We start from the raw sequence: 24,094 nt of genomic DNA on the forward strand, positions 1-24,094 counted from the left end.
ACAGTAAATTGTGTAGATGGCAGTAAAAGCACATACTCGGAGCGCACTGGCAAATCACTGCACTGTTTTAATTAATTAGAACTAATAGTAGTAATAATTACTTACAATTATAGAAAGAAACAAAACCAGAGGCCTGCTAAATGTCCACAAGTTGCAGTTTATTTTATGCTTGAAAAGTGTATGTCCGTCTCAAACATTCACGCAGGTTAAGAATATTTGTGACCTGTTGATTATCGCACTAAGTTTGTTGAGAGATTATCATCACACTTCAACATCTCTAACGTGTAAACGCCGCTTCTTTGCTAGGTTGTCATCACAAATGAGGAACAAAAAAATATGATTACAACAAATACGTAAAAAATGAGGAGGCCCGTGTGTTGCTGAATGTTTACATACTACATTACCCATAAGGCTTGGCGGTGTAGAAAGGAACCGATTATAGGAGTTACTATATTGTTCTAATGTAGTTGACAAGCAACATGGCGCATCCCTGGATGATTATGTTAACTTGTGTTTGTTTAGACCCCCACCTGGTGTGCCTTGAAGATTACCCCATCCACACGGTAACGGGCCTGGTGAAACAATGGCTGAGGGAGCTGCCAGACCCGCTCATGACCTTCATACATTACAACGACTTCCTGCACGCAGTAGGTAAGGAGGAGCGTGGCCACCAGGGGGCAGCAGTCATCACTGCGATGGGGAAAGAGGTGTCCATTCATACATCAGGGGTGTCCAAACTTTTTCCCCTGGCCATATATATGTAGGTGTACATATTTTATGAATATAATGGATATGTAATTAGATAGTTGGACTCCTACCTTGTTTACTTCCCTGACAACCTCCTTAAAGTTTTGTAATCAATCAGAAATATCAAGCAGCTAAAATGCAAACATGATTAAATGTGTAGGTAGTGTTTTGCATTTTTCTCTTCATGCATGGTAATGTTACATTATGTGGAATCATTACCTCCCTGCTTGACACTCAGCATCAAGGGTTGGAATTGGGGGTTAAATCACCCCCCAAAAAATGATGCCCGGGCGCGGCCACCGCTGCTGCTCACTGCTCCCCTCACCTCCCAGGGGGTGATCAAGGGTGATGGGTCAAATGCAGAGAATAATTTCACCACACTTAGTGTGTGTGTGTGACAATCATTGGTACTTTAACGTCTTACCATGTCTGTTGGCATTTTGTGTTATATAATCTTTTTTGCACCATGACTAGGGAAGGTTGTTTGCACTGGGTCATATACAAACCCCGTTTCCATATGAGTTGGGAAATTGTGTTAGATGTAAATATAAATGGAATACAATGATTTGCGAATCATTTTCAACCCATATTCAGTTGAATATGCTGCTACAAAGACAACATATTTGATGTTCAAACTGATAAACGTTTTTTTTTTTGCAAACAATCATTAACTTTAGAATTTGATGCCAGCAACACGTGACAAAGAAGTTGGGAAAGGTGGCAATAAATACTGATAAAGTTGAGGAATGCTCATCAAACACTTATTTGGAACATCCCACAGGTGAACAGGCAAATTGGGAACAGGTGGGTGCCATGATTGGGTATAAAAGTAGATTCCATGAAATGCTCAGTCATTCACAAACAAGGATGGGGCGAGGGTCACCACTTTGTCAACAAATGCGTGAGCAAATTGTTGAACAGTTTAAGAAAAACCTTTTCTCAAGCAGCTATTGCAAGGAATTTAGGGATTTCACCATCTACGGTCCGTTATATCATCAAAGGGTTCAGAGACTCTGGAGAAATCACTGCACGTAAGCAGCTAAGCCCGTGACCTTCCATCCCTCAGGCTGTACTGCATCAACAAGCGACATCCGTGTGTAAAGGATATCACCACATGGGCTCAGGAACACTTCGGAAACCCACTGTCAGTAACTACAGTTGGTCGCTACATCTGTAAGCGCAAGTTAAAACTCTCCTATGCAAGGCAAAAAACGTTTATCAACAACACCCAGAAACGCCGTCGGCTTGGCTGGGCCTGAGCTCATCTAAGATGGACTGATACAAAGTGGAAAAGTGTTCTGTGGTCTGACGAGTCCACATTTCAAATTGTTTTTGGAAACTGTGGACGTCATGTCCTCCGGACCAAAGAGGAAAAGAACCATTCGGATTGTTCTAGGTGCAAAGTGTAAAAGGCAGCATGTGTGATGGTATGGGGGTGTATTAGTGCCCAAGACATGGGTAACTTACACATCTGTGAAGGCACCATTAATGCTGAAAGGTACATACAGGTTTTGGAGCAACATATGTTGCCATCCAAGCAACGTTACCATGGACACCCCTGCTTATTTCAGCAAGACAATGCCAAGCCACGTGTTACATCAACGTGGCTTCATAGTAAAAGAGTGCGGGTACTAGACTGGCCTGCCTGTAGTCCAGACCTGTCTCCCATTGAAAATGTGTGAAGCCTAAAATAGCACATCGGAGACCCCCGGACTGTTGAACAACTTAAGCTGTACATCAAGCAAGAATGGGAAAGAATTCCACCTGAGAAGCTTCAAAAATGTGTCTCCTCAGTTCCCAAACCTTTACTGAGTGTTGTTAAAAGGAAAGGCCATGTAACACAGTGGTGAACATACCCTTTCCCAACTACTTTGGCACGTGTTGCAGCCATGAAATTCTAAGTTAATTATTGTTGGAAAAAAAAAAAAAAAAGTTTGAGTTTGAACGTCAAATATGTTGTCTTTGTAGCATATTCAATTGAATATGGGTTGAAAAGGATTTGCAAATCATTCCGTTTATATTTACATCTAACACAATTTCCCAACTCATATGGAAACGGGGTTTGTAAGTAAATGCTGCGCTTTGGCACATTTTATAGTATAAGTCAGGGGTCCCCAAACATTTTGACTGAGGGGCTGCATTGGGTTAAAAAAATTTGGCCGGGGGCCAGGCTGTGTGTGTATATATATATATATATATATATACCGGTATATATATATATATATATATATATTTGTTAGTTTTTTTTCTTCGCGCACTAATTGACTGAAAGAGTCAATTAGCGGCGTGACGATGTCACGTTATTGATAGAAAAATGCATTTTAGACGATATGAGATCCAGCAACCCCTGTGATCCCGAAAGGGACAAGCGGTAGAAAATGGATGGATGATTTGCCTGAGCGGCCAGGAGACCCAGATAGTAACAAGCGGTAGAAAAGTGATTAGATAGGACAGATATAAAAAAAATAATAATAATAATTTATTTGGGCCGTAGTTTGGGGACCCCTGGTATAAGTGGTCACAGACCTGAATTACTCATTTTGTCCACAAGATGGTGGCAAAACAGCAGCACATAAATTGACTTTTAAAAATGAATTGATCCCTTATCAAAGCCATGTTGTCTCGCGGGCCGTAGTTTGGACACCCTGCTGTGCATATATATATATATATATATATATATATATATATATATATAAGAAATGTGTGATGGTTTGTCTTCAGAGCTGCCAGACAAGCAGGAGCAGCTGTATGCCATCTACAAAGTGCTGGAGGAGCTCCCCACAGCCAACTTCAACACGCTGGAGAGGCTCATCTTCCACCTCGTCAGGTCCTACTCCCACTCACACCCCCACCAGTGGGCGGTCGGCAGCCGCGCGAGTGGAAAGTAACCTTCAGTGTGTGTGTGGTGCGTGTGTGCAGGGTGTGTAAAGAGGAGGCTCACAACCGCATGTCCCCCAACTCCTTGGCCATCGTCTTTGCTCCCTGCGTGCTGCGATGCCCCGATGGTGCTGACCCGCTGCTCAGTATGAAGGACGTCGCCAAGACCACCACGTAGGACACACACACACACACACACACACACACACACACACCCTTATCATTGCAAAAAATAACACTGTCATACGAATGTGCTGATTGGTGCCATCAAAATGTTCGTTTGTGCCGTTATGGGTTTTAAGTTATTCTAAAATACCTTTTCTGACGAGTGATGTCATCCAGACCCCCCACCTTGTCACCGTCACCCCACCTTGTCACCGTATCCCCACCTTGTCACAGTCTCCCCACCTTGTCACCGACTCCCCACCTTGTCACCGTCTCCCCACCTTGTCACCGACTCCCCACCTTGTCACCTTGTCCCCCAACTTGTCACCTTGTCCCCCAACTTGTCACCTTGTCCCCCAACTTGTCACAGACTCCCCACCTTGTCCCCACCTTGTCACCGTCTCCCCACCTTGTCACAGTCTCCCCACCTTGTCCCCAACTTGTCACCTTGTCCCCACCTTGTCAGCGTCTCCCCACCTTGTCACAGTCTCCCCACCTTGTCCTCACCTTGTTTCCAACTTGTAACCGTCTCCCCACCTTGTCACCGTCTCCCCACCTTGTCACAGTCTCCCCACCTTGTCCTCACCTTGATTCCAACTTGTAACCGTCTCTTCACCTTGTCACCGTCTCCCCACCTTGTCACAGTCTCCCCACCTTGTCCTCACCTTGTCCCCAACTTGTCATAGACTCCCCACCTTGTCCCCACCTTGTCACAGTCTCCCCACCTTGTCCTCACCTTGTCCCCAACTTGTCACCTTGTCCCCACCTTGTCACAGTCTCCCCACCTTGTCCCCACCTTGTCACCGTCTCCCCACCTTGTCACAGTCTCCCCACCTTGTCCTCACCTTGTTTCCAACTTGTAACCGTCTCCCCACCTTGTCACCGTCTCCCCACCTTGTCACAGTCTCCCCACCTTGTCCTCACCTTGTCCCTAACTTGTCACCGTCTCCCCACCCTGTCCCCACCTTGTCACCGTCTCCCCACCTTGTCACCGTCTCCCCACCTTGCCACAGTCTCCCCACCTTGTCCTCACTTTGTCCCCAACTTGTCACCTTGTCCCCACCTTGTCACCGTCTCCCCACCTTGTCCCCACCTTGTCACAGTCTCCCCACCTTGTCCTCACCATGTTTCCAACTTGTAACCGTCTCCCCACCTTGTCACCGTCTCCCCACCTTGTCACAGTCTCCCCACCTTGTCCTCACCTTGTCCCTAACTTGTCACCGTCTCCCCACCTTGTCCCCACCTTGTCACCGTATCCCCACCTTGTCACCGTCTCCTCACCTTGTCACCGTCTCCCCACCTTGTCACCTTGTCCCCCAACTTGTCACCGTCTCCCCACCTTGTCCCCACCTTGTCACAGTCTCCCCACCTTGTCCTCACCATGTTTCCAACTTGTAACCGTCTCCCCACCTTGTCACAGTCTCCCCACCTTGTCCTCACCTTGTCCCTAACTTGTCACCGTCTCCCCACCTTGTCCCCACCTTGTCACAGTCTCCTCACCTTGTCACCACCTTGTCCTCACCTTGTCACCGTCTCCCCACCTTGTCACCTTGTCCCCCAACTTGTCACCGTCTCCCCACCTTGTCCCCACCTTGTCACAGTCTCCCCACCTTGTCCTCACCATGTTTCCAACTTGTAACCGTCTCCCCACCTTGTCACAGTCTCCCCACCTTGTCCTCACCTTGTCCCTAACTTGTCACCGTCTCCCCACCTTGTCCCCACCTTGTCACAGTCTCCTCACCTTGTCACCACCTTGTCACCGTCTCCCCAATCTTCTTCCATTTGTTGGTGCTGCAAATATTTTGACTAATTATTGAATTTTTTATGATAACGTTTTATAATTTTATATTATTAACTATTATAGTTTCTATGTTAACATTATAGTTTGTTTTTAACGTTCCGCCTTCTGCCCGATTGCAGCTGAGATAGGCTCCAGCGACCCCGAAGGGAATAAGCAGTAGAAAATGGATGGATGGATAATTGTGTTATTAACTATTATAGTTTTTGTGTTAACATTACAGGGTTTTTTTTAACGTTTTATAATTTTGTTATCAACTATTATAGTTTTTATGTTAACACTACAGTTTATTACCGTTTTATAATGTTGTTATTAACTACTATAGTTGATATGTTAACTATATTAGTTATAAGTTGTGTTATTACCTATTATAGTTATGTTATTAAAGTGTTAATATTCATAACATAAAAAGCATAATAGTTTGACAAAAACATTTTTGCAGCACAAACAAATGGTGGTGGTATTTATTATTATTATTATTATTAATTGTATGGGGTAAAAGGGGGTGAGGGGTGACACACACCGCAGCCATGAACCTGAACATCTCTGTGTGTCTCAGGTGCGTGGAGATGCTGATCAGCGAGCAGATCAGACGCTACAATGAGAAGATGGAGGAGATCGAGCAGCTGGAGTTTGCCGAGGCTCTGGCTGTGAACCAGCTCAAACTCAAGAGGAAGAACACGGTGAGGAACCAAGTGCTGTTGTGCAGCTCCTGCTTTGATTGAGGACCCCAAGAAGACCAGCTGCTGGGTTCTGCTTAATGAGCTTCCTTGTCTCTCCTTAGCACTGCTGGCATTTACCTCTCAGGTTCTCAGCTCCTTACAAAGGAGTGGTGGTATGTATCCAGTAGAGTGCGGTGTGCATGAAGTCAAGACTACTAGATGTTGGTGACTAACTGCTAGTGGCATGTGTAGACCACAGTAGCATGTTTCTGCTGGTGTGGACCACAGTAACATGTGTCTGCCAGTCCTGGTGTAGCATGTTTCTGCTGGTGTGGACCACAGTAGTATGTGTCTGCCAGTCCTGGTGTAGCATGTTTCTGCTGGTGTGGACCACAGTAGCATGTGTCTGCCAGTCCTGGTGTAGCATGGTGTGTTCCTCTTCAAAGTCTTAGTAAGCAAGTGGAAGCCTCTTACGTCCACCCACTCACAAGGCCAAAGGAGTCACTTCTAGAAAGAAAAGAAGGTCCGTATAAGTTGGGCTTTTTCTAACTTGCTCGCTAAGCAGCGACATACCAGCCATCCACTTCCACAGCATGAACACTTGCACCCACAGACGTCTGTCATCCAGTAGTTGTTCCTTTCATCCACTCATCACATTAAACACACTTTATATGACTACTGAGGGAACACAGTTGAAATAAACAATCATTTTTGTACTGACCATAACCTCTATTACCTTCTATTTGCCTAAGTTGACCATATTTTATCTTTTTTAACTTCTATGTTCCTTTTTACCTTTTACTTACCTTTTTTACCTTCTATTTAACTTATTTTACCATTTACTTACCTTTCATACCTTCTATGTAACTTGTTTTACCTTTTACCTAACGTTTTTTACCTTCTATTTAACTTATTTGACTGTCTTTTACCTTGGTTTATCTTTTTACCTTCTGTAGTCCTTCTTTTACCTTTTAATAACCTTTTTTTACCTTCTATTTACCTTATTTGACCGTCTCTTACTTTGTTTTACCTTCTATATATTTATTTTTTACATTTTATTCACTTTTTACCTTGTTTTACCTTCTATTTACCTTCTTTTGACCTTTCATATACCTTATTTTACCTTTTATTTACCTTATTTGACTGTCTTTTACCTTGGTTTATCTTTTTACCTTCTATAGTCCTTCTTTTACCTTTTAATAACCTTTTTTACCTTCTATTTACGTTATTTGACCGTCTCTTACTTTGTTTTACATTCTATATATTTATTTTTTACATTTTATTCACTTTTTACCTTATTTTACCTTCTTTTGACCTTTCATATACCTTATTTTACCTTTTATTTACCTTATTTGACTGTCTTTTACCTTGGTTTATCTTTTTACCTTCTATAGTCCTTCTTTTACCTTTTAATAACCTTTTTTACCTTCTATTTACCTTATTTGACCGTCTCTTACTTTGTTTTACCTTCTATATATTTATTTTTTACATTTTATTCACTTTTTACCTTATTTTACCTTCTATTTACCTTCTTTTGACCTTTCATATACCTTATTTTACCTTTTATCTACCTTTTTTAAATCTTATTTTACTTTTCATATTCATTATTTTACCTTCTATTTACCTTCTTTGACCGTCTTTTACCTTGGTTTATCTTTTTTACCTTCTATATTCCTTCTTTTACATTGTATTTACATTTATTTAACTTACTTTACCTTTCATCTTTATTATTTTACCTTTTATTTACCTAACCTTACCTTCTATTTACATATTGTACCTTCTATTTACCTATTTTTACAATTAATTCATATTTTTTTATCTTTATTTTACCTTTTATTTATACTATTTCACCTTTTATTTACAATTTTTAAAGTGCTTTATGAATAACGTTGGTATGGTATCTTTTACCTTCTGTTTACCTTACACCTTAATGTACCTTTTTTTTTTAACCTTCTTTTACTTTTTTTCCACCTTCCATTACCTTCTTTTACCTTCTATTTGACTTTATCTTCATCAGTAAGGTCTGGATTTGACAAATGTGTATTAGTAACACTCAAACTAATAATTGAAGCAAAACGATACAAATCAAAGCTTTTTTTTCTAATTGATTAATGGTTCCCGTGACTGCAGAGTAAGCTTCAAAATAAAAGCATTGCAGAATTAACATGGATTCTACCACATCAACTAATAAAGTCCACATTGTAATCAAAACATACAATTAGCAGATAAGACAAAGAAATATGATATGAAAGTACAAGAATATAAATAAAAAATAAAGCAAATGGAGGAAAACTATGGCAACAAACAAAAATCCTGTATTTCGATGCGGACACGTTTATTACTGGACACGTTCTACTACACTTCTGCCTTAGTATTACTTAGTATACTGTTGAGTGATTCTGGCAGGAGTCAGCTGGTGTCGACATAAGCGGGTTCCACTGCTCTCTTTTAGGGTGAACATCAGGTCTTTCAATCATTCTTTTCCCCAAATTGTGCAGGTCTCTTCAAGCAGCCCCCCCACCCCCCACTAACACCTCATCAGCATGTTTACACACTTTGACGTACAATGGAGTGTCTTTTTTTTTTAAGACAATCGCACATTTTGAAAACATTGGAAATAGTCCGCCCGTATGCACTTGTTTTTAACTGGAGTCTGTACTTATTGATAGTTCTGGTGTGTTCCCACTTTAGTTGCTTCCACTCCGTCACACTAAGATCATTGATGGTTCTACGGTTATCGTCACACTTTAAAAAAAAAAAAAAAAAAAAGACAGAAAAAGCGTGCTGGGCAGTGCGAAGATGAGCCGATGGGCGTTTAACTGCCTCATGTTGCTTTGCCAGATACACGAGAAGGTCACCTCGGACCACCTCAAGGCCGTCCCTGAGAACGAGCCTCTGGACTCGGACACGGAGGCCGAGAAGAACCTGGTGGAGCGCATCAAGTCCATCAAAGAGGAGAAGTAAGGCTTCCCCGGCGGTGGAGGAGTTTCTCCTACATGTGACGATCTTTTTTTTTTTTTGTTCCTCCAGAGAGGATCTGGCCTGTCGGCTCCCGGAGATGGAGCAGCCCGGGTCCGACCAGGAGAACCTGGACTCGGAAGCCTCGCTGAGCTCCGAGAGTCTGTTGGACGAGCAGCAGCGCTCCTCCGCCCACAACTCGGAGCCCGAAGGTGGGTGCCCACGCCGCTTCCCTGTTGTCCGTCCTTCCACGTCTTGTCTCTCGCCTGCGGGGTTCTGACCAGAGCGCCGGGCCGCCGGGGTGGGCCCCCTTCCTGTCTTTTGTGGTGCAGGTCTGGACCAGTGACGGTGATGGGAGCGGTGCTCTGTAGCAAAAGCAGGTTGGACCGCCAACAACCTTGTTTGTGTGTTTGCATGGAAACTCCTACTTTTTCCTCCTTTCGTAATTGACCAATTCCCACACCAAAGCAAGATGATATGCAGCGGAACCACAAAACTCCCTTAAGTGCCCCTACAAACGATCAGAACTCACAAAAATTCATAACTATAAGAACCAAAATTGTTACAATAATAAACATTTAAGAACCACAAAACTCACTTAGGTGCCCCTACAAACGATCAGAACTCACAAAAATCTATAACTATAACAACCAAAATTGTTACAATAATAAACATTTATGAATCACAAAACTCCCTTAGGTGCCCCTACAAATGATCAGAACCCACAAAAACTCAGAACTATAACAACCAAAATTGTTACAATAATAAACATTTAAGAACCACAAAACTTCTTTAGGTGCCAAACGATCAGAACTCACAAAAACTCATAAATGTAGCAACCAAAATTGTTACAATAATTAACATTTAAGAACCACAAAACTCCCTTAGGTGCCCCTACAAACGATCAAAACTCACAAAAATTCATAACTTTAGCAACCAAAATTTTTACAATAATAAACATTTAAGAACCACAAAACTCCCTTAGGTGCCCCTACAAACAATCAGAACTCACAAAAATTCATAACTTTAACAACCAAAATTTTTACAATAATAAACATTTAAGAACCACAAAACTCCCTTAGGTGCCCCTACAAACAATCAGAACTCACAAAAACTCATAACTGTAACAACCAAAATTGTTACAATAATTAACATTTAAGAACCACAAAACTCCCTTAGGTGCCCCTACAAACGATCAGAACTCACAAAAATTCATAACTACAACAACCAAAATTGTTACAATAATAAACATTTAAGAACCACAGAACTCCCTTAGGTGCCCCTACAAACGATCAGAATTCACAAAAATGCATAACTATAACAACCAAAATTGCTACTATAATAAACATTTAAGAACCACAAAACTCCCTTAGGTGCCCCTACAAATGATCAGAACTCACAAAAACTCATAACTGTAACAATCAAAATTGTTACAATAATTAACATTTAAGAACCACAAAACTCCCTTAGGTGCCCCTACAAATGATCAGAACTCATAAAAATTCATAACTACAACAACCAAAATTGTTACAATAATAAACATTTAAGAACCACATAACTCCCTTAGGTGCCCCTACAAACGATCAGAACTCACAAAAATGCATAACTATAACAACCAAAATTGTTACTATAATAAACATTTAAGAACCACAAAACTCCCTTAGGTGCCCCTACAAATGATCAGAACTCACAAAAATTCATAACTACAACAACCAAAATTGTTACAATAATAAACATTTAAGAACCACAGAACTCCCTTAGGTGCCCCTACAAATGATCAGAACTCACAAAAACTCATAACTGTAACAATCAAAATTGTTACAATAATTAACATTTAAGAACCACAAAACTCCCTTAGGTGCCCCTACAAACGATCAGAACTCATAAAAATTCATAACTACAACAACCAAAATTGTTACAATAATAAACATTTAAGAACCACATAACTCCCTTAGGTGCCCCTACAAACGATCAGAACTCAGAAAAATGCATAACTATAACAACCAAAATTGTTACTATAATAAACATTTAAGAACCACAAAACTCCCTTAGGTGCCCCTACAAATGATCAGAACTCACAAAAATGCATAACTATAACAACCAAAATTGTTACTATAATAAACATTTAAGAACCACAAAACTCCCTTAGGTGCCCCGACAAACGATCAGAACTCACAAAAATTCAGAACTATAACAACCAAAATGTTTACAATAATAAACATTTAAGAACCACAAAACTCCCTTAGGTGCCCCTACAAACGATCAGAACTCACAAAAAATTAATAACTATAACAACCAAAATTGTTACAATAATAAACATTTATGAACCACAAAACTCCCTTAGGTGCCCCTACAAACGATCAGAATTCACAAAAATTCAGAACTATAACAACCAAAATTGTTACAATAATAAACATTTAAGGACCACAAAACTCCCTTAGGTGCCCCTACAAAAGATCAGAACTCACAAAAATCCATAACTATAACAACCAAAATTGTTACAATAATAAACATTTAAGAACCACAAAACTCCCTTAGGTGCCCCTACAAACGATCAGAACTCACAAAAACTCAGAACTATAACAACCAAAATTGTTACAACAATAAAAATTTAAGAACCACAAAACTCCTTTAGGTGCCCCTACAAACGATCAGAAGTCACAAAAACTCATAAATGTAGCAACCAAAATTGTTACAATAATTAACATTTAAGAACCACAAAACTCCCTTAGGTGCCCCTACAAATGATCAGAACTCACAAAAATTCATAACTTTAACAACCAAAATTGTTACAGTAATAAACATTTAAGAACCACAAAACTCCCTTAGGTGCCCCTACAAACGATCAGAACTCACAAAAAATTAATAACTATAACAACCAAAATGTTTGCAATAATAAACATTAAAGAACCACAAAACTCCCTTAGGTGCCCTTGCAAACGATCAGAACTCACAAAAACTCAGAACTATAACAACCAAAATTGTTACAATAATAAACATTTAAGAACCACAAAACTCCCTTAGGTGCCCCTACAAACGATCAGAACTCACAAAAAATTAATAACTATAAGAACCAAAATTGTTACAATAATAAACATTTATGAACCACAAAACTCCCTTCGGTGCCCCTACAAACGATCAGAACTCACAAAAATCCATAACTATAACAACCAAAATTGTTACAATAATAAACATTTAAGAACCACAAAACTCCCTTAGGTGCCCCGACAAACGATCAGAACTCACAAAAATTCATAACTATAACAACCAAAATGTTTACAATAATAAACATTTAAGAACCACGGAACTCCCTTGGGTGCCCCTACAAACGATCAGAACTCACAAAAATTCATAACTATAACAACCAAAATTGTTACAATAATAAACATTTAAGAACCACAAAACTCCTTTAGGTGCCCCTACAAACGATCGTAACTCACAAAAATCCATAACTATAACAACCAAAATTGTTACAATAATAAACATTTAAGAACCACAAAACTCCCTTAGGTGCCCCTACAAACGATCAGAACTCACAAAAAATGAATAACTATAACAACCAAAATGTTTGCAATAATAAACATTAAAGAACCACAAAACTCCCTTAGGTGCCCTTGCAAACGATCAGAACTCACAAAAACTCAGAACTATAACAACCAAAATTGTTACAATAATAAACATTTAAGAACCACAAAACTCCCTTAGGTGCCCCTACAAATGATCAGAACTCACAAAAATTTAATAACTATAAGAACCAAAATTGTTACAATAATAAACATTTATGAACCACAAAACTCCCTTCGGTGCCCCTACAAACGATCAGAACTCACAAAAATCCATAACTATAACAACCAAAATTGTTACAATAATAAACATTTAAGAACCACAAAACTCCCTTAGGTGCCCCGACAAACGATCAGAACTCACAAAAATTCATAACTATAACAACCAAAATGTTTACAATAATAAACATTTAAGAACCACGGAACTCCCTTAGGTGCCCCTACAAACGATCAGAACTCACAAAAATTCATAACTATAACAACCAAAATTGTTACAATAATAAACATTTAAGAACCACAAAACTCCTTTAGGTGCCCCTACAAACGATCAGAACTCACAAAAATCCATAACTATAACAACCAAAATTGTTACAATAATAAACATTTAAGAACCACAAAACTCCCTTAGGTGCCCCGACAAACGATCAGAACTCACAAAAATTCATAACTATAACAACCAAAATGTTTACAATAATAAACATTTAAGAACCACAAAACTCCCTTAGGTGCCCCTACAAACGATCAGAACTCACAAAAATTCATAACTATAACAACCAAAATTGTTACAATAATAAACATTTAAGAACCACAAAACTCCTTTAGGTGCCCCTACAAACGATCAGAACTCACAAAAAATTAATAACTATAAGAACCAAAATTGTTACAATAATAAACATTTATGAACCACAAAACTCCCTTAGGTGCCCCTACAAACGATCAGAACTCACAAAAATTCATAACTTTAACAACCAAAATTGTTACAATAATAAACATTTAAGAACCACAAAACTCCCTTAGGTGCCCCTACAAACGATCAGAATTCACAAAAACTCATAACTATAACAACCAAAATTGTTACAATAATAAACATTTAAGAACCACAAAACTCCCTTAGGTGCCCCTACAAACGATCAGAACTCACAAAAAATTAATAACTATAAGAACCAAAATTGTTACAATAATAAACATTTATGAACCACAAAACTCCCTTCGGTGCCCCTACAAACGATCAGAACTCACAAAAATTCAGAACTATAACAACCAAAATTGTTACAATAATAAACATTTATGAACCACAAAACTCCTTTAGGTGCCCCTACAAACGATCAGAACTCACAAAAATTCGTAACTACAACAACCAAAATTGTTACAATAATAAACATTTAAGAACCACAGAACTCTCTTAGGTGCCCCTACAAACGATCAGAACTCACAAAAATCCATAACTATAACAACCAAAATTGTTACAATAATAAACATTTATGAACCACAAAACTTCCTTAGGTGCCCCTACAAATGATCAGAACTCACAAAAATTCATAACTTTAACAACCAAAATTGTTACTATAATAAACATTTAAGAACCACAAAACTCCCTTAGGTGCCCCTACAAACGATCAGAACTCACAAAAACTCAGAACTATAACAACCAAAATTGTTACAATAATAAACATTTAAGAACCACAAAACTCCCTTAGGTGCCCCTACAAACGATCAGAACTCACAAAAATCCATAACTATAACAACCAAAATTGTTACAATAATAAACATTTAAGAACCACAAAACTCCCTTAGGTGCCCCGACAAACGATCAGAACTCACAAAAATTCATAACTATAACAACCAAAATGTTTACAATAATAAACATTTAAGAACCACAAAACTCCCTTAGGTGCCCCTACAAACGATCAGAACTCACAAAAATTCATAACTATAACAACCAAAATTGTTACAATAATAAACATTTAAGAACCACAAAACTCCTTTAGGTGCCCCTACAAACGATCAGAACTCACAAAAAATTAATAACTATAAGAACCAAAATTGTTACAATAATAAACATTTATGAACCACAAAACTCCCTTAGGTGCCCCTACAAACGATCAGAACTCACAAAAATTCATAACTTTAACAACCAAAATTGTTACAATAATAAACATTTAAGAACCACAAAACTCCCTTAGGTGCCCCTACAAACGATCAGAATTCACAAAAACTCATAACTATAACAACCAAAATTGTTACAATAATAAACATTTAAGAACCACAAAACTCCCTTAGGTGCCCCTACAAACGATCAGAACTCACAAAAAATTAATAACTATAAGAACCAAAATTGTTACAATAATAAACATTTATGAACCACAAAACTCCCTTCGGTGCCCCTACAAACGATCAGAACTCACAAAAATTCAGAACTATAACAACCAAAATTGTTACAATAATAAACATTTATGAACCACAAAACTCCTTTAGGTGCCCCTACAAACGATCAGAACTCACAAAAATTCGTAACTACAACAACCAAAATTGTTACAATAATAAACATTTAAGAACCACAGAACTCTCTTAGGTGCCCCTACAAACGATCAGAACTCACAAAAATCCATAACTATAACAACCAAAATTGTTACAATAATAAACATTTATGAACCACAAAACTTCCTTAGGTGCCCCTACAAATGATCAGAACTCACAAAAATTCATAACTTTAACAACCAAAATTGTTACTATAATAAACATTTAAGAACCACAAAACTCCCTTAGGTGCCCCTACAAACGATCAGAACTCACAAAAACTCAGAACTATAACAACCAAAATTGTTACAATAATAAACATTTAAGAACCACAAAACTCCCTTAGGTGCCCCTACAAACGATCAGAATTCACAAAAACTCATAACTATAACAACCAAAATTGTTACAATAATAAACATTTAAGAACCACAAAACTCCCTTAGGTGCCCCTACAAGCGATCAGAACTCACAAAAATTCATAACTATAACAACCAAAATTGTTACAATAATAAACATTTAAAAAATGGTATTTTACGGACTATAAAACACACCGGGATATAAGCCGCACCCACTAAATTTTAGAAGCAAACAATATTTTTCCATAAATAGCCGCACTAGGCTACAAGTCGCAGATATATACGTTGTGAAATTAGTTATTTACACAGAAATAATTAGTACTTGTTTATTTACATACCTAATTGTTTAATGGTGTCTCTAACACGGCAGTAGAACGGCTGATCAAACAAAACAGAAGTCATGGTCATGGACCCACTAGCTGCGCAAGCTAGCTCTCCAATCAGCTAAACAGACGCAATAACTTCACGGTGATGTTTTGGTGAAAATAATAAATAATGATGAATTAACATCAATGTTATGATATATTGACCTATTCAAGGCTCCAATTAACTCACATCAAAAATGACACTTTGTAATTTTACAAATGGGTCTTTTCTTCTTATTTCAGTCATTTACAAAAGGTAAACATGCTAGATTGTAGGCTACTAGGAGCTAGCAGCTACACAACAGCTAAGCACACAATAGCACACAAGCTAGACATACGTAATAATCATTGAACAATAAAACATGACATTTGTCAATATGAACAAGTATCAAATAACTATAGTTGCAGGGCAGACGCGTATTAGAAAGTATCCAGTAACAAACGTGTCCGCATCATGAGATTAATGTAATGGATGATTGTGGCCACTAGGTGAAAGTCTGTCCTGTCCTGTGATTCTCTATCATTCATTGTCAGCCATGAAGCGAGGGTCCGATATCGGTATGATATCAGAAGTGAACACGTTGTATCAGCACACCCCTAATACCAGCAATAATCCACAAATATTGACAGTATCAGCCCAAACTGAGCATCTACTTTGTAGCATGTGTTTGTTGTCACACCATCGCTGTGTTTGGTTTGATGCAATGCATGTTGGGAAATCATATTTCATCATTTCTGCTTTTTCTAATAATACCGCATGCATACATGGATGGCATTAGCATGATCACATGAAACATGATCGCATGAAACATGATCGCATAAAAATGTGATCGCATGAAATGTGATCGCATGAAATGTGATCGCATGAAACGTGATCGCATGAAACATGATCGAATGAACGATGGTTTTATATAAAGTGATGGCATGAAGCATGATTACATGAAAACCTTATGAAACATGATTGCATTAAACATGATCTTATGAAACATGATTTCATGAAAGCTTCAGCTTCATGCAATCATGTGTCATTAGATCATGTTTTATTAAATCATAATTTTTTTTTTACATGAAACATGATTACATTAATCATGATTACATGAAACATGATTACATGAATCATGATTACATAAATCATAGTAACATGAAACATGATTACATGAATCATGATTACATAAATCATAGTAACATGATTACATGAAACATGATTACATGAATCATAGTTACATGAAATATGATTGATCAAACATGATTACGTGAAACATCCATCCATCCATTTTCTACCGCTTGTCCCTTTCGGGATAGCGGGGGGAATGGATGGATGGATGATTACATGATTTTATGAAACACGATTACATGAAACATGATTTTATTAAACACGATTACATGAAAAATGATTTATGAAACATGATTACGAGAAACATGCTTTATGAAACATGATTAATTAAACATGACTTATGAAAAATTATTTTTGAAACATAATTACATGAAACATTTATTTATGAAGCATGATTCGTGAAACATGATTACATGAAACATGATTTATCAAACATGATTTTATGAAACATGATTTATCAAACATGATTATATGAGACATGATTACACGAAACAACATGATTACATGAAATATGATTAATGATACATGATTATATGAGACATGATTACATGAAACGTGATTAATCAAACAGAAATACTTTGTTAATCCCCGATGGATTTGATCAAACGTGATTACATGAAACAACATGATTACATGAAACAACATGATTACGTTAAACATGATTACATGAAACAACTTGATTACATGAAACATGATTACATGAAACATGATTACATGAAACATGATTACGTGAAACGTGATTATATGAAACAACATGATTACATTAAACAACATGATTACATTAAACAACATGATTACCGGTACATTAAACAACATGATTACATTAAACATGATTATGTTAAACAACATGATTACGTTAAACATGATTACATTAAACAACATGATTACATTAAACATGATTACGTTAAACAACATGATTACGTTAAACATGATTACATGAAACTACATGAAACATGATTACGTGAAACGTGATTACATGAAACAACATGATTACGTGAAACATGATTACATTAAACATGATTACATGAAACAACATGATTACATGACACAACATGATTACGTGAAACAACATGATTACATAAAACATGATTACATGAAACAACTTGATTACATGAAACATGATTACGTGAAATGTGATTACATGAAACAACATGATTACATTAAACATGATTACGTTAAACAACATGATTATGTTAAACATGATTACATGAAACAACATGATTACATGAAACAACATGATTACATGAAACATGATTACGTGAAACGTGATTACATGAAACAACATGATTACGTGAAACATGATTACATTAAACATGATTACATAAAACATGATTACATGAAACATGATTACATGACACAACATGATTACGTGAAACAACATGATTACATAAAACATGATTACGTGAAACATGATTACATGAAACATGATTACATGAAACAACATGATTACATTAAACATGGTTACGTGATTACATGAAACATGATTACGTGAAATAACATAACATGAAACACGATTACATGAAACATTATTACATTAAACATGATTACGTGAAACAACATGATTACGTGAAACAACATGATTACATGAAACATGATTACATGAAACAACATGATTACATTAAACATGATTACATGAAACATGATTACATGAAACAACATGATTACGTGAAACATGATTACATAAACGTGATTACGTGAAACGTGATTACATAAACATGATTACATGAAACATGATTACATGAAACAACATGATTACGTGAAACATGATTACATGAAACACGATTACATGACACAACATGATTACCTGAAACATGATTACATGAAACATGATTACATGAAACATGATTACGTGAAACATGATTACATGAAACATGATTACATGAAACAACATGATTACATTAAACATGATTTCATGAAACTACATGAAACATGATTACATGAAACAACATGATTACATTAAACATGATTACGTGAAACAACATGATTACATGAAACATGATTACATGAAACAACATGATTACATTAAACATGATTTCATGAAACCACATGATTACATGAAACAACATGATTACATTAAACATGATTTCATGAAACCACATGATTACATGAAACAACATGATTACATTAAACATGATTCCATGAAACCACATGATTACGTGAAATAACATAACATGAAACACGATTACATGAAACATGATTACGTGAAACATCATGATTACATGAAACAACATGATTACATGAAACAACATGATTACATGAAACATGATTACGTGAAACAACATGATTACATGAAACATGATTTCATGAAACCACATGATTACATGAAACAACATGATTACATTAAACATGATTTCATGAAACCACATGATTACATGAAACAACATGATTACATTAAACATGATTTCATGAAACCACATGATTACATGAAACAACATGATTACATTAAACATGATTCCATGAAACCACATGATTACGTGAAATAACATAACATGAAACACGATTACATGAAACATGATTACGTGAAACATCATGATTACATGAAACAACCTGATTACATGAAACAACATGATTACATGAAACATGATTACGTGAAACAACATGATTACATGAAACAACATGATTACATTAAACATGATTACATGAAACAACATGATTACATGAAACAACATGATTACATGAAACATGATTACGTGAAACATCATGATTACATGAAACAACATGATTACATGAAACAACATGATTACATGAAACATGATTACATTAAACATGATTACATGAAACATGATTACATGAAACAACATGATTACATGAAACAACATGATTACATGAAACAACATGATTACATGAAACATGATTACGTGAAACAACATGATTACATTAAACATGATTTCATGAAACTACATGAAACATGATTACATGAAACAACATGATTACATTAAACATGATTTCATGAAACAACATGATTACATTAAACATGATTTCATGAAACTACATGAAACATGATTACATGAAACAACATGATTACATTAAACATGATTTCATGAAACCACATGATTACATGAAACAACATGATTACATTAAACATGATTTCATGAAACCACATGATTACATGAAACAACATGATTACATTAAACATGATTTCATGAAACCACATGATTACATGAAACAACATGATTACATTAAACATGATTCCATGAAACCACATGATTACGTGAAATAACATAACATGAAACACGATTACCGGTACATGAAACATGATTGCGTGAAACATCATGATTACATGAAACAACATGATTACATGAAACAACATGATTACATGAAACATGATTACGTGAAACAACGTGATTACATGAAACATGATTACATGAAACAACATGATTACATGAAACATGATTACGTGAAACAACATGATTACATGAAACAACATGATTACATGAAACAACATGATTACATGAAACATGATTACGTGAAACAACATGATTACATGAAGTATGATGTCATGGTTGCAGTATTTCCAGCAGCTAACAGGAAGTTGTCATGTCCTTGTGGTCCTGCAGGAGTTCCCCAGCAGAGGCGGTGTAGGTCTGGGTTCCCTCTAAAACCATCAGGTGTGGCTCAGCGGGGGGGGTCGCTCCCCGCTAGCTCCTCCTCCTCCCTCTCCAGCTCCTCCTCCTCCTCCACCTGCGAGCCCCCCAACGCCTCCTCCTGCAGGCGCCCGCCCCAACGCCGCCGCCCCGTCATCCCGGACACGGTCAAGCTGCCGCCGGGGGTCCTCCTCCAGCCCGCCGACCCGGACCCGCCGCCCGGGAAGCGGGCGTTCCACTACCTGGTGCGGCGGCGGGACCAGCCCGGTCGGCGCAAGGACAGCACGCAGTCGCTCTACCTGGACGCACCCGAGTGTGAGCTGCTGGCGCATTTCTCCGCCGCACCTCCGTGCCGGCGCCAGGACACGCCCACGCCCACTTCGGAGGAGCGCAGACGCTTCTCCGACCCGGACATCCCTTACATGGACGACGGCGTGTGACCAGGAAGCCATCATTTCATGATGACGTGTGACCAGGAAGCCATCATTTCATGATGACGTGTGACCAGGAAGCCATCATTTCATGATGACGTGTGACCAGGAAGCCATCATTTCATGTTGCCAAGCTCCTTTTCTATTTTTTTAAAGCCCCCCGGTGCTGAGTCAGCAGATTTCCTTTTTCCCCAAAGTCAGCTCATCAGAGCTTCCTGTCGCACTTTGTCTCTATTAGTCCTCCCTCCAACCTTAGTTTGTGCCTTAATTAACCCAACGCTTCTTTTTTTTTTATCATTTTGGTCGCTCTCGGCAACATGGAAACAGGAACTGTCCTCTTGCAGCACACGCCACTTTTTACACGCCAGAAGCACGCCGCCATGTTCCTCTCTGGACTGCTGTCTTCTGTAACGGTTATTAATACACAACATGATGCTTCTCATGTCTGCTCCATCATTACTCCACCTTCTAGAAATTATTCCAAGAAGAAAGTGGTAAGTGACAAGAAAATAATAATATTCTTTCAAAAACAAAAATAATTAAAGCTGCGAGCAGCATTGGTCGGGCCCGCGTATTTGGCAGGTGCTAGTCCTAAGTGTCCCAATACTTTTGGCCAGTGTAAGTGTCCCAATACTTTTGTCCAGTGGTAGTCATAAGTGTCCCAATACTTTTGTCCAGTTGTAGTCCTAAGTGTCCCAATACTTTTGTCCAGTGTAAGCGTCCCAATACCTTTGTCCAGTTTTAGTCCGAAGTGTCCCAAAACTTGTGTCAAGTTTTAGTCCTAAGTGTCCCAATACTTTTGTCCAGTTGTAGTCCTAAGTGTCCCAAGACTTTTGTCCAGTGTAAGCGTCCCAATACTTTTGTCCAGTGGTAGTCCTAGGAGTTCCAAGAGTTTTGTCAAGTTTTAGTCCCAAGTGGCCTAATACATTTGTCAAGTTTTTGTCCTAAGTGTCCCAATACTTTTGTCAAGTTGTAGTCCTAAGTGTCCCAAAACTTTAGTCCAGTGTAAGTGTCCCAATACTTTTGTCAAGTGGTAGGCTTAAGTGTCCCAATACTTTTGTCTATGTTTAGTCCAAAGTGTCCCAATAGTTTTGTTCAGTGGTGTAACTAAGTGTCCCAATACTTTTGTCAAGGTGTAGTCCTAAGTGTCCCAATACTTTTGTCCAGTGTAAGTGTCCCAATACTTTTGTCAAGTTTTCGTCATAAGTGTTCCAATACTTTTGTCCAGTGGTAGTCATAAGTGTCCCAATACTTTTGTCAAGTTGTAGTCCTAAGTGTCCCAATACTTTTGTCCAGTGTAGGTGTCCCAATACTTTTGTCCAGTTGTATTCCTAAGTGTCCCAATACTTATGTCCAGTTTTAGTCCTAAGTGTCCCAATACTTTTGTCCAGTTGTAGTCCTAAGTGTCCCAAGACTTTTGTCCAGTGTAAGCGTCCCAATACTTTTGTCCAGTGGTAGTCCTAGGAGTTCCAAGAGTTTTGTCAAGTTTTAGTCCCAAGTGGCCCAATACATTTGTCAAGTTTTTGTCCTAAGTGTCCCAATACTTTTGTCAAGTTGTAGTCCTAAGTGTCCCAATACTTTTGGCCAGTGTAAGTGTCCCAATACTTTTGTCCAGTGGTAGTCCTAAGTGTCCTAATACTTTTGTCCAGTTGTAGTCCTAAGTGTCCCAATACTTTTGTCAAGTTGTAGTCCTAAGTGTCCCAATACTTTTGGCCAGTGTAAGTGTCCCAATACTTTTATTTAGTGGCAGTCCTAAGTGTCCCAATACTTTTGTCCAGTTGTAGTCCTAAGAGTCCCAATACTTTTGTCCAGTTGTCGTCCTAAGTGTCCCAATACTTTTGGCCAGTGTAAGTGTCCCAATACTTTTGTCCAGTGGTAGTCCTAAGTGTCCTAATACTTTTGTCCAGTTGTAGTCCTAAGTGTCCCAATACTTTTGGCCAGTGTAAGTGTCCCAATACTTTTGTCCAGTGGTAGTCCTAAGTGTCCTAATACTTTTGTCCAGTTGTAGTCCTAAGTGTCCCAATACTTTTGTCCAGTGTAAGTGTCCCAAAACGTTTGTCCAGTGGTAGTCCTAAGTGTCCCAATACTTTTGTCTACTTTTAGTCCGAAGTGTCCCAATACTTTTGTCCAGTTGTAGTCCTAAGTGTCCCAATACTTTTGTCCAGTTGTCGTCCTAAGTGTCCCAATACTTTTGGCCAGTGTAAGTGTCCCAATACTTTTGTCCAGTGGCAGTCCTAAGTGTCCCAATACTTTTGTCCAGTTGTAGTCCTAAGAGTCCCAATACTTTTGTCAAGTTGTAGTCCTAAGTGTACCCAAAACTTTTGGCCAGTGTAAGTGTCCCAATACTTTTGGCCAGTGTAAGTGTCCCAATACTTTTGTCCAGTGGTAGTCCTAAGTGTCCTAATACTTTTGTCCAGTTGTAGTCCTAAGTGTCCCAATACTTTTGGCCAGTGTAAGTGTCCCAATACTTTTGTCCAGTGGTAGTCCTAAGTGTCCTAATACTTTTGTCCAGTTGTAGTCCTAAGTGTCTCAATACTTTTGTCCAGTGTAAGTGTCCCAAAACGTTTGTCCAGTGGTAGTCCTAAGTGTCCCAATACTTTTGTCTACTTTTAGTCCGAAGTGTCCCAATACTTTTGTCCAGTTGTAGTCCTAAGTGTCCCAATACTTTTGTCCAGTTGTCGTCCTAAGTGTCCCAATACTTTTGGCCAGTGTAAGTGTCCCAATACTTTTGTCCAGTGGCAGTCCTAAGTGTCCCAATACTTTTGTCCAGTTGTAGTCCTAAGAGTCCCAATACTTTTGTCAAGTTGTAGTCCTAAGTGTCCCAAAACTTTTGGCCAGTGTAAGTGTCCCAATACTTTTGTCTAGAGGTAGTCCTAAGTGTCCCAATACTTTTGTCCAGTTGTAGTCCTAAGTGTCCCAATACTTTTGTCAAGTTGTAGTCCTAAGTGTCCCAATAC

General features: G+C 38.2%; 1 protein-coding gene across 9 annotated transcripts in view; it reads left to right on the forward strand.

Annotated features, from left to right (window-relative positions):
* The window catches only part of LOC133616672 (myosin IXB), a 302,457-nt gene extending 280,878 nt beyond the window's left edge, over positions 1-21,579 (forward strand). For 7 of the 9 annotated variants that reach the window (XM_061976209.2, XM_061976214.2, XM_061976213.2 and 4 more), the window contains 8 exons: positions 523-651; positions 3,469-3,574; positions 3,667-3,798; positions 6,147-6,270; positions 6,372-6,422; positions 9,091-9,209; positions 9,280-9,419; positions 20,680-21,579. In XM_061976209.2, the coding sequence (XP_061832193.1) occupies positions 523-651; positions 3,469-3,574; positions 3,667-3,798; positions 6,147-6,270; positions 6,372-6,422; positions 9,091-9,209; positions 9,280-9,419; positions 20,680-21,146 (1,268 nt within the window). In that variant the 3' untranslated portion in view covers positions 21,147-21,579. Of the gene's footprint in view, positions 1-522; positions 652-3,468; positions 3,575-3,666; positions 3,799-6,146; positions 6,271-6,371; positions 6,423-9,090; positions 9,210-9,279; positions 9,420-9,539; positions 9,588-20,679 lie in introns of all 9 variants that reach the window. The other 2 variants (XM_061976217.2, XM_061976210.2) reach the window with 2 other exon arrangements.
* The last annotated feature ends 2,515 nt before the right edge of the window (positions 21,580-24,094 follow it).

The sequence above is a fragment of the Nerophis lumbriciformis genome, linkage group LG14 (genome assembly GCF_033978685.3).
Source record: "Nerophis lumbriciformis linkage group LG14, RoL_Nlum_v2.1, whole genome shotgun sequence".
NCBI lineage: Eukaryota > Metazoa > Chordata > Actinopteri > Syngnathiformes > Syngnathidae > Nerophis > Nerophis lumbriciformis.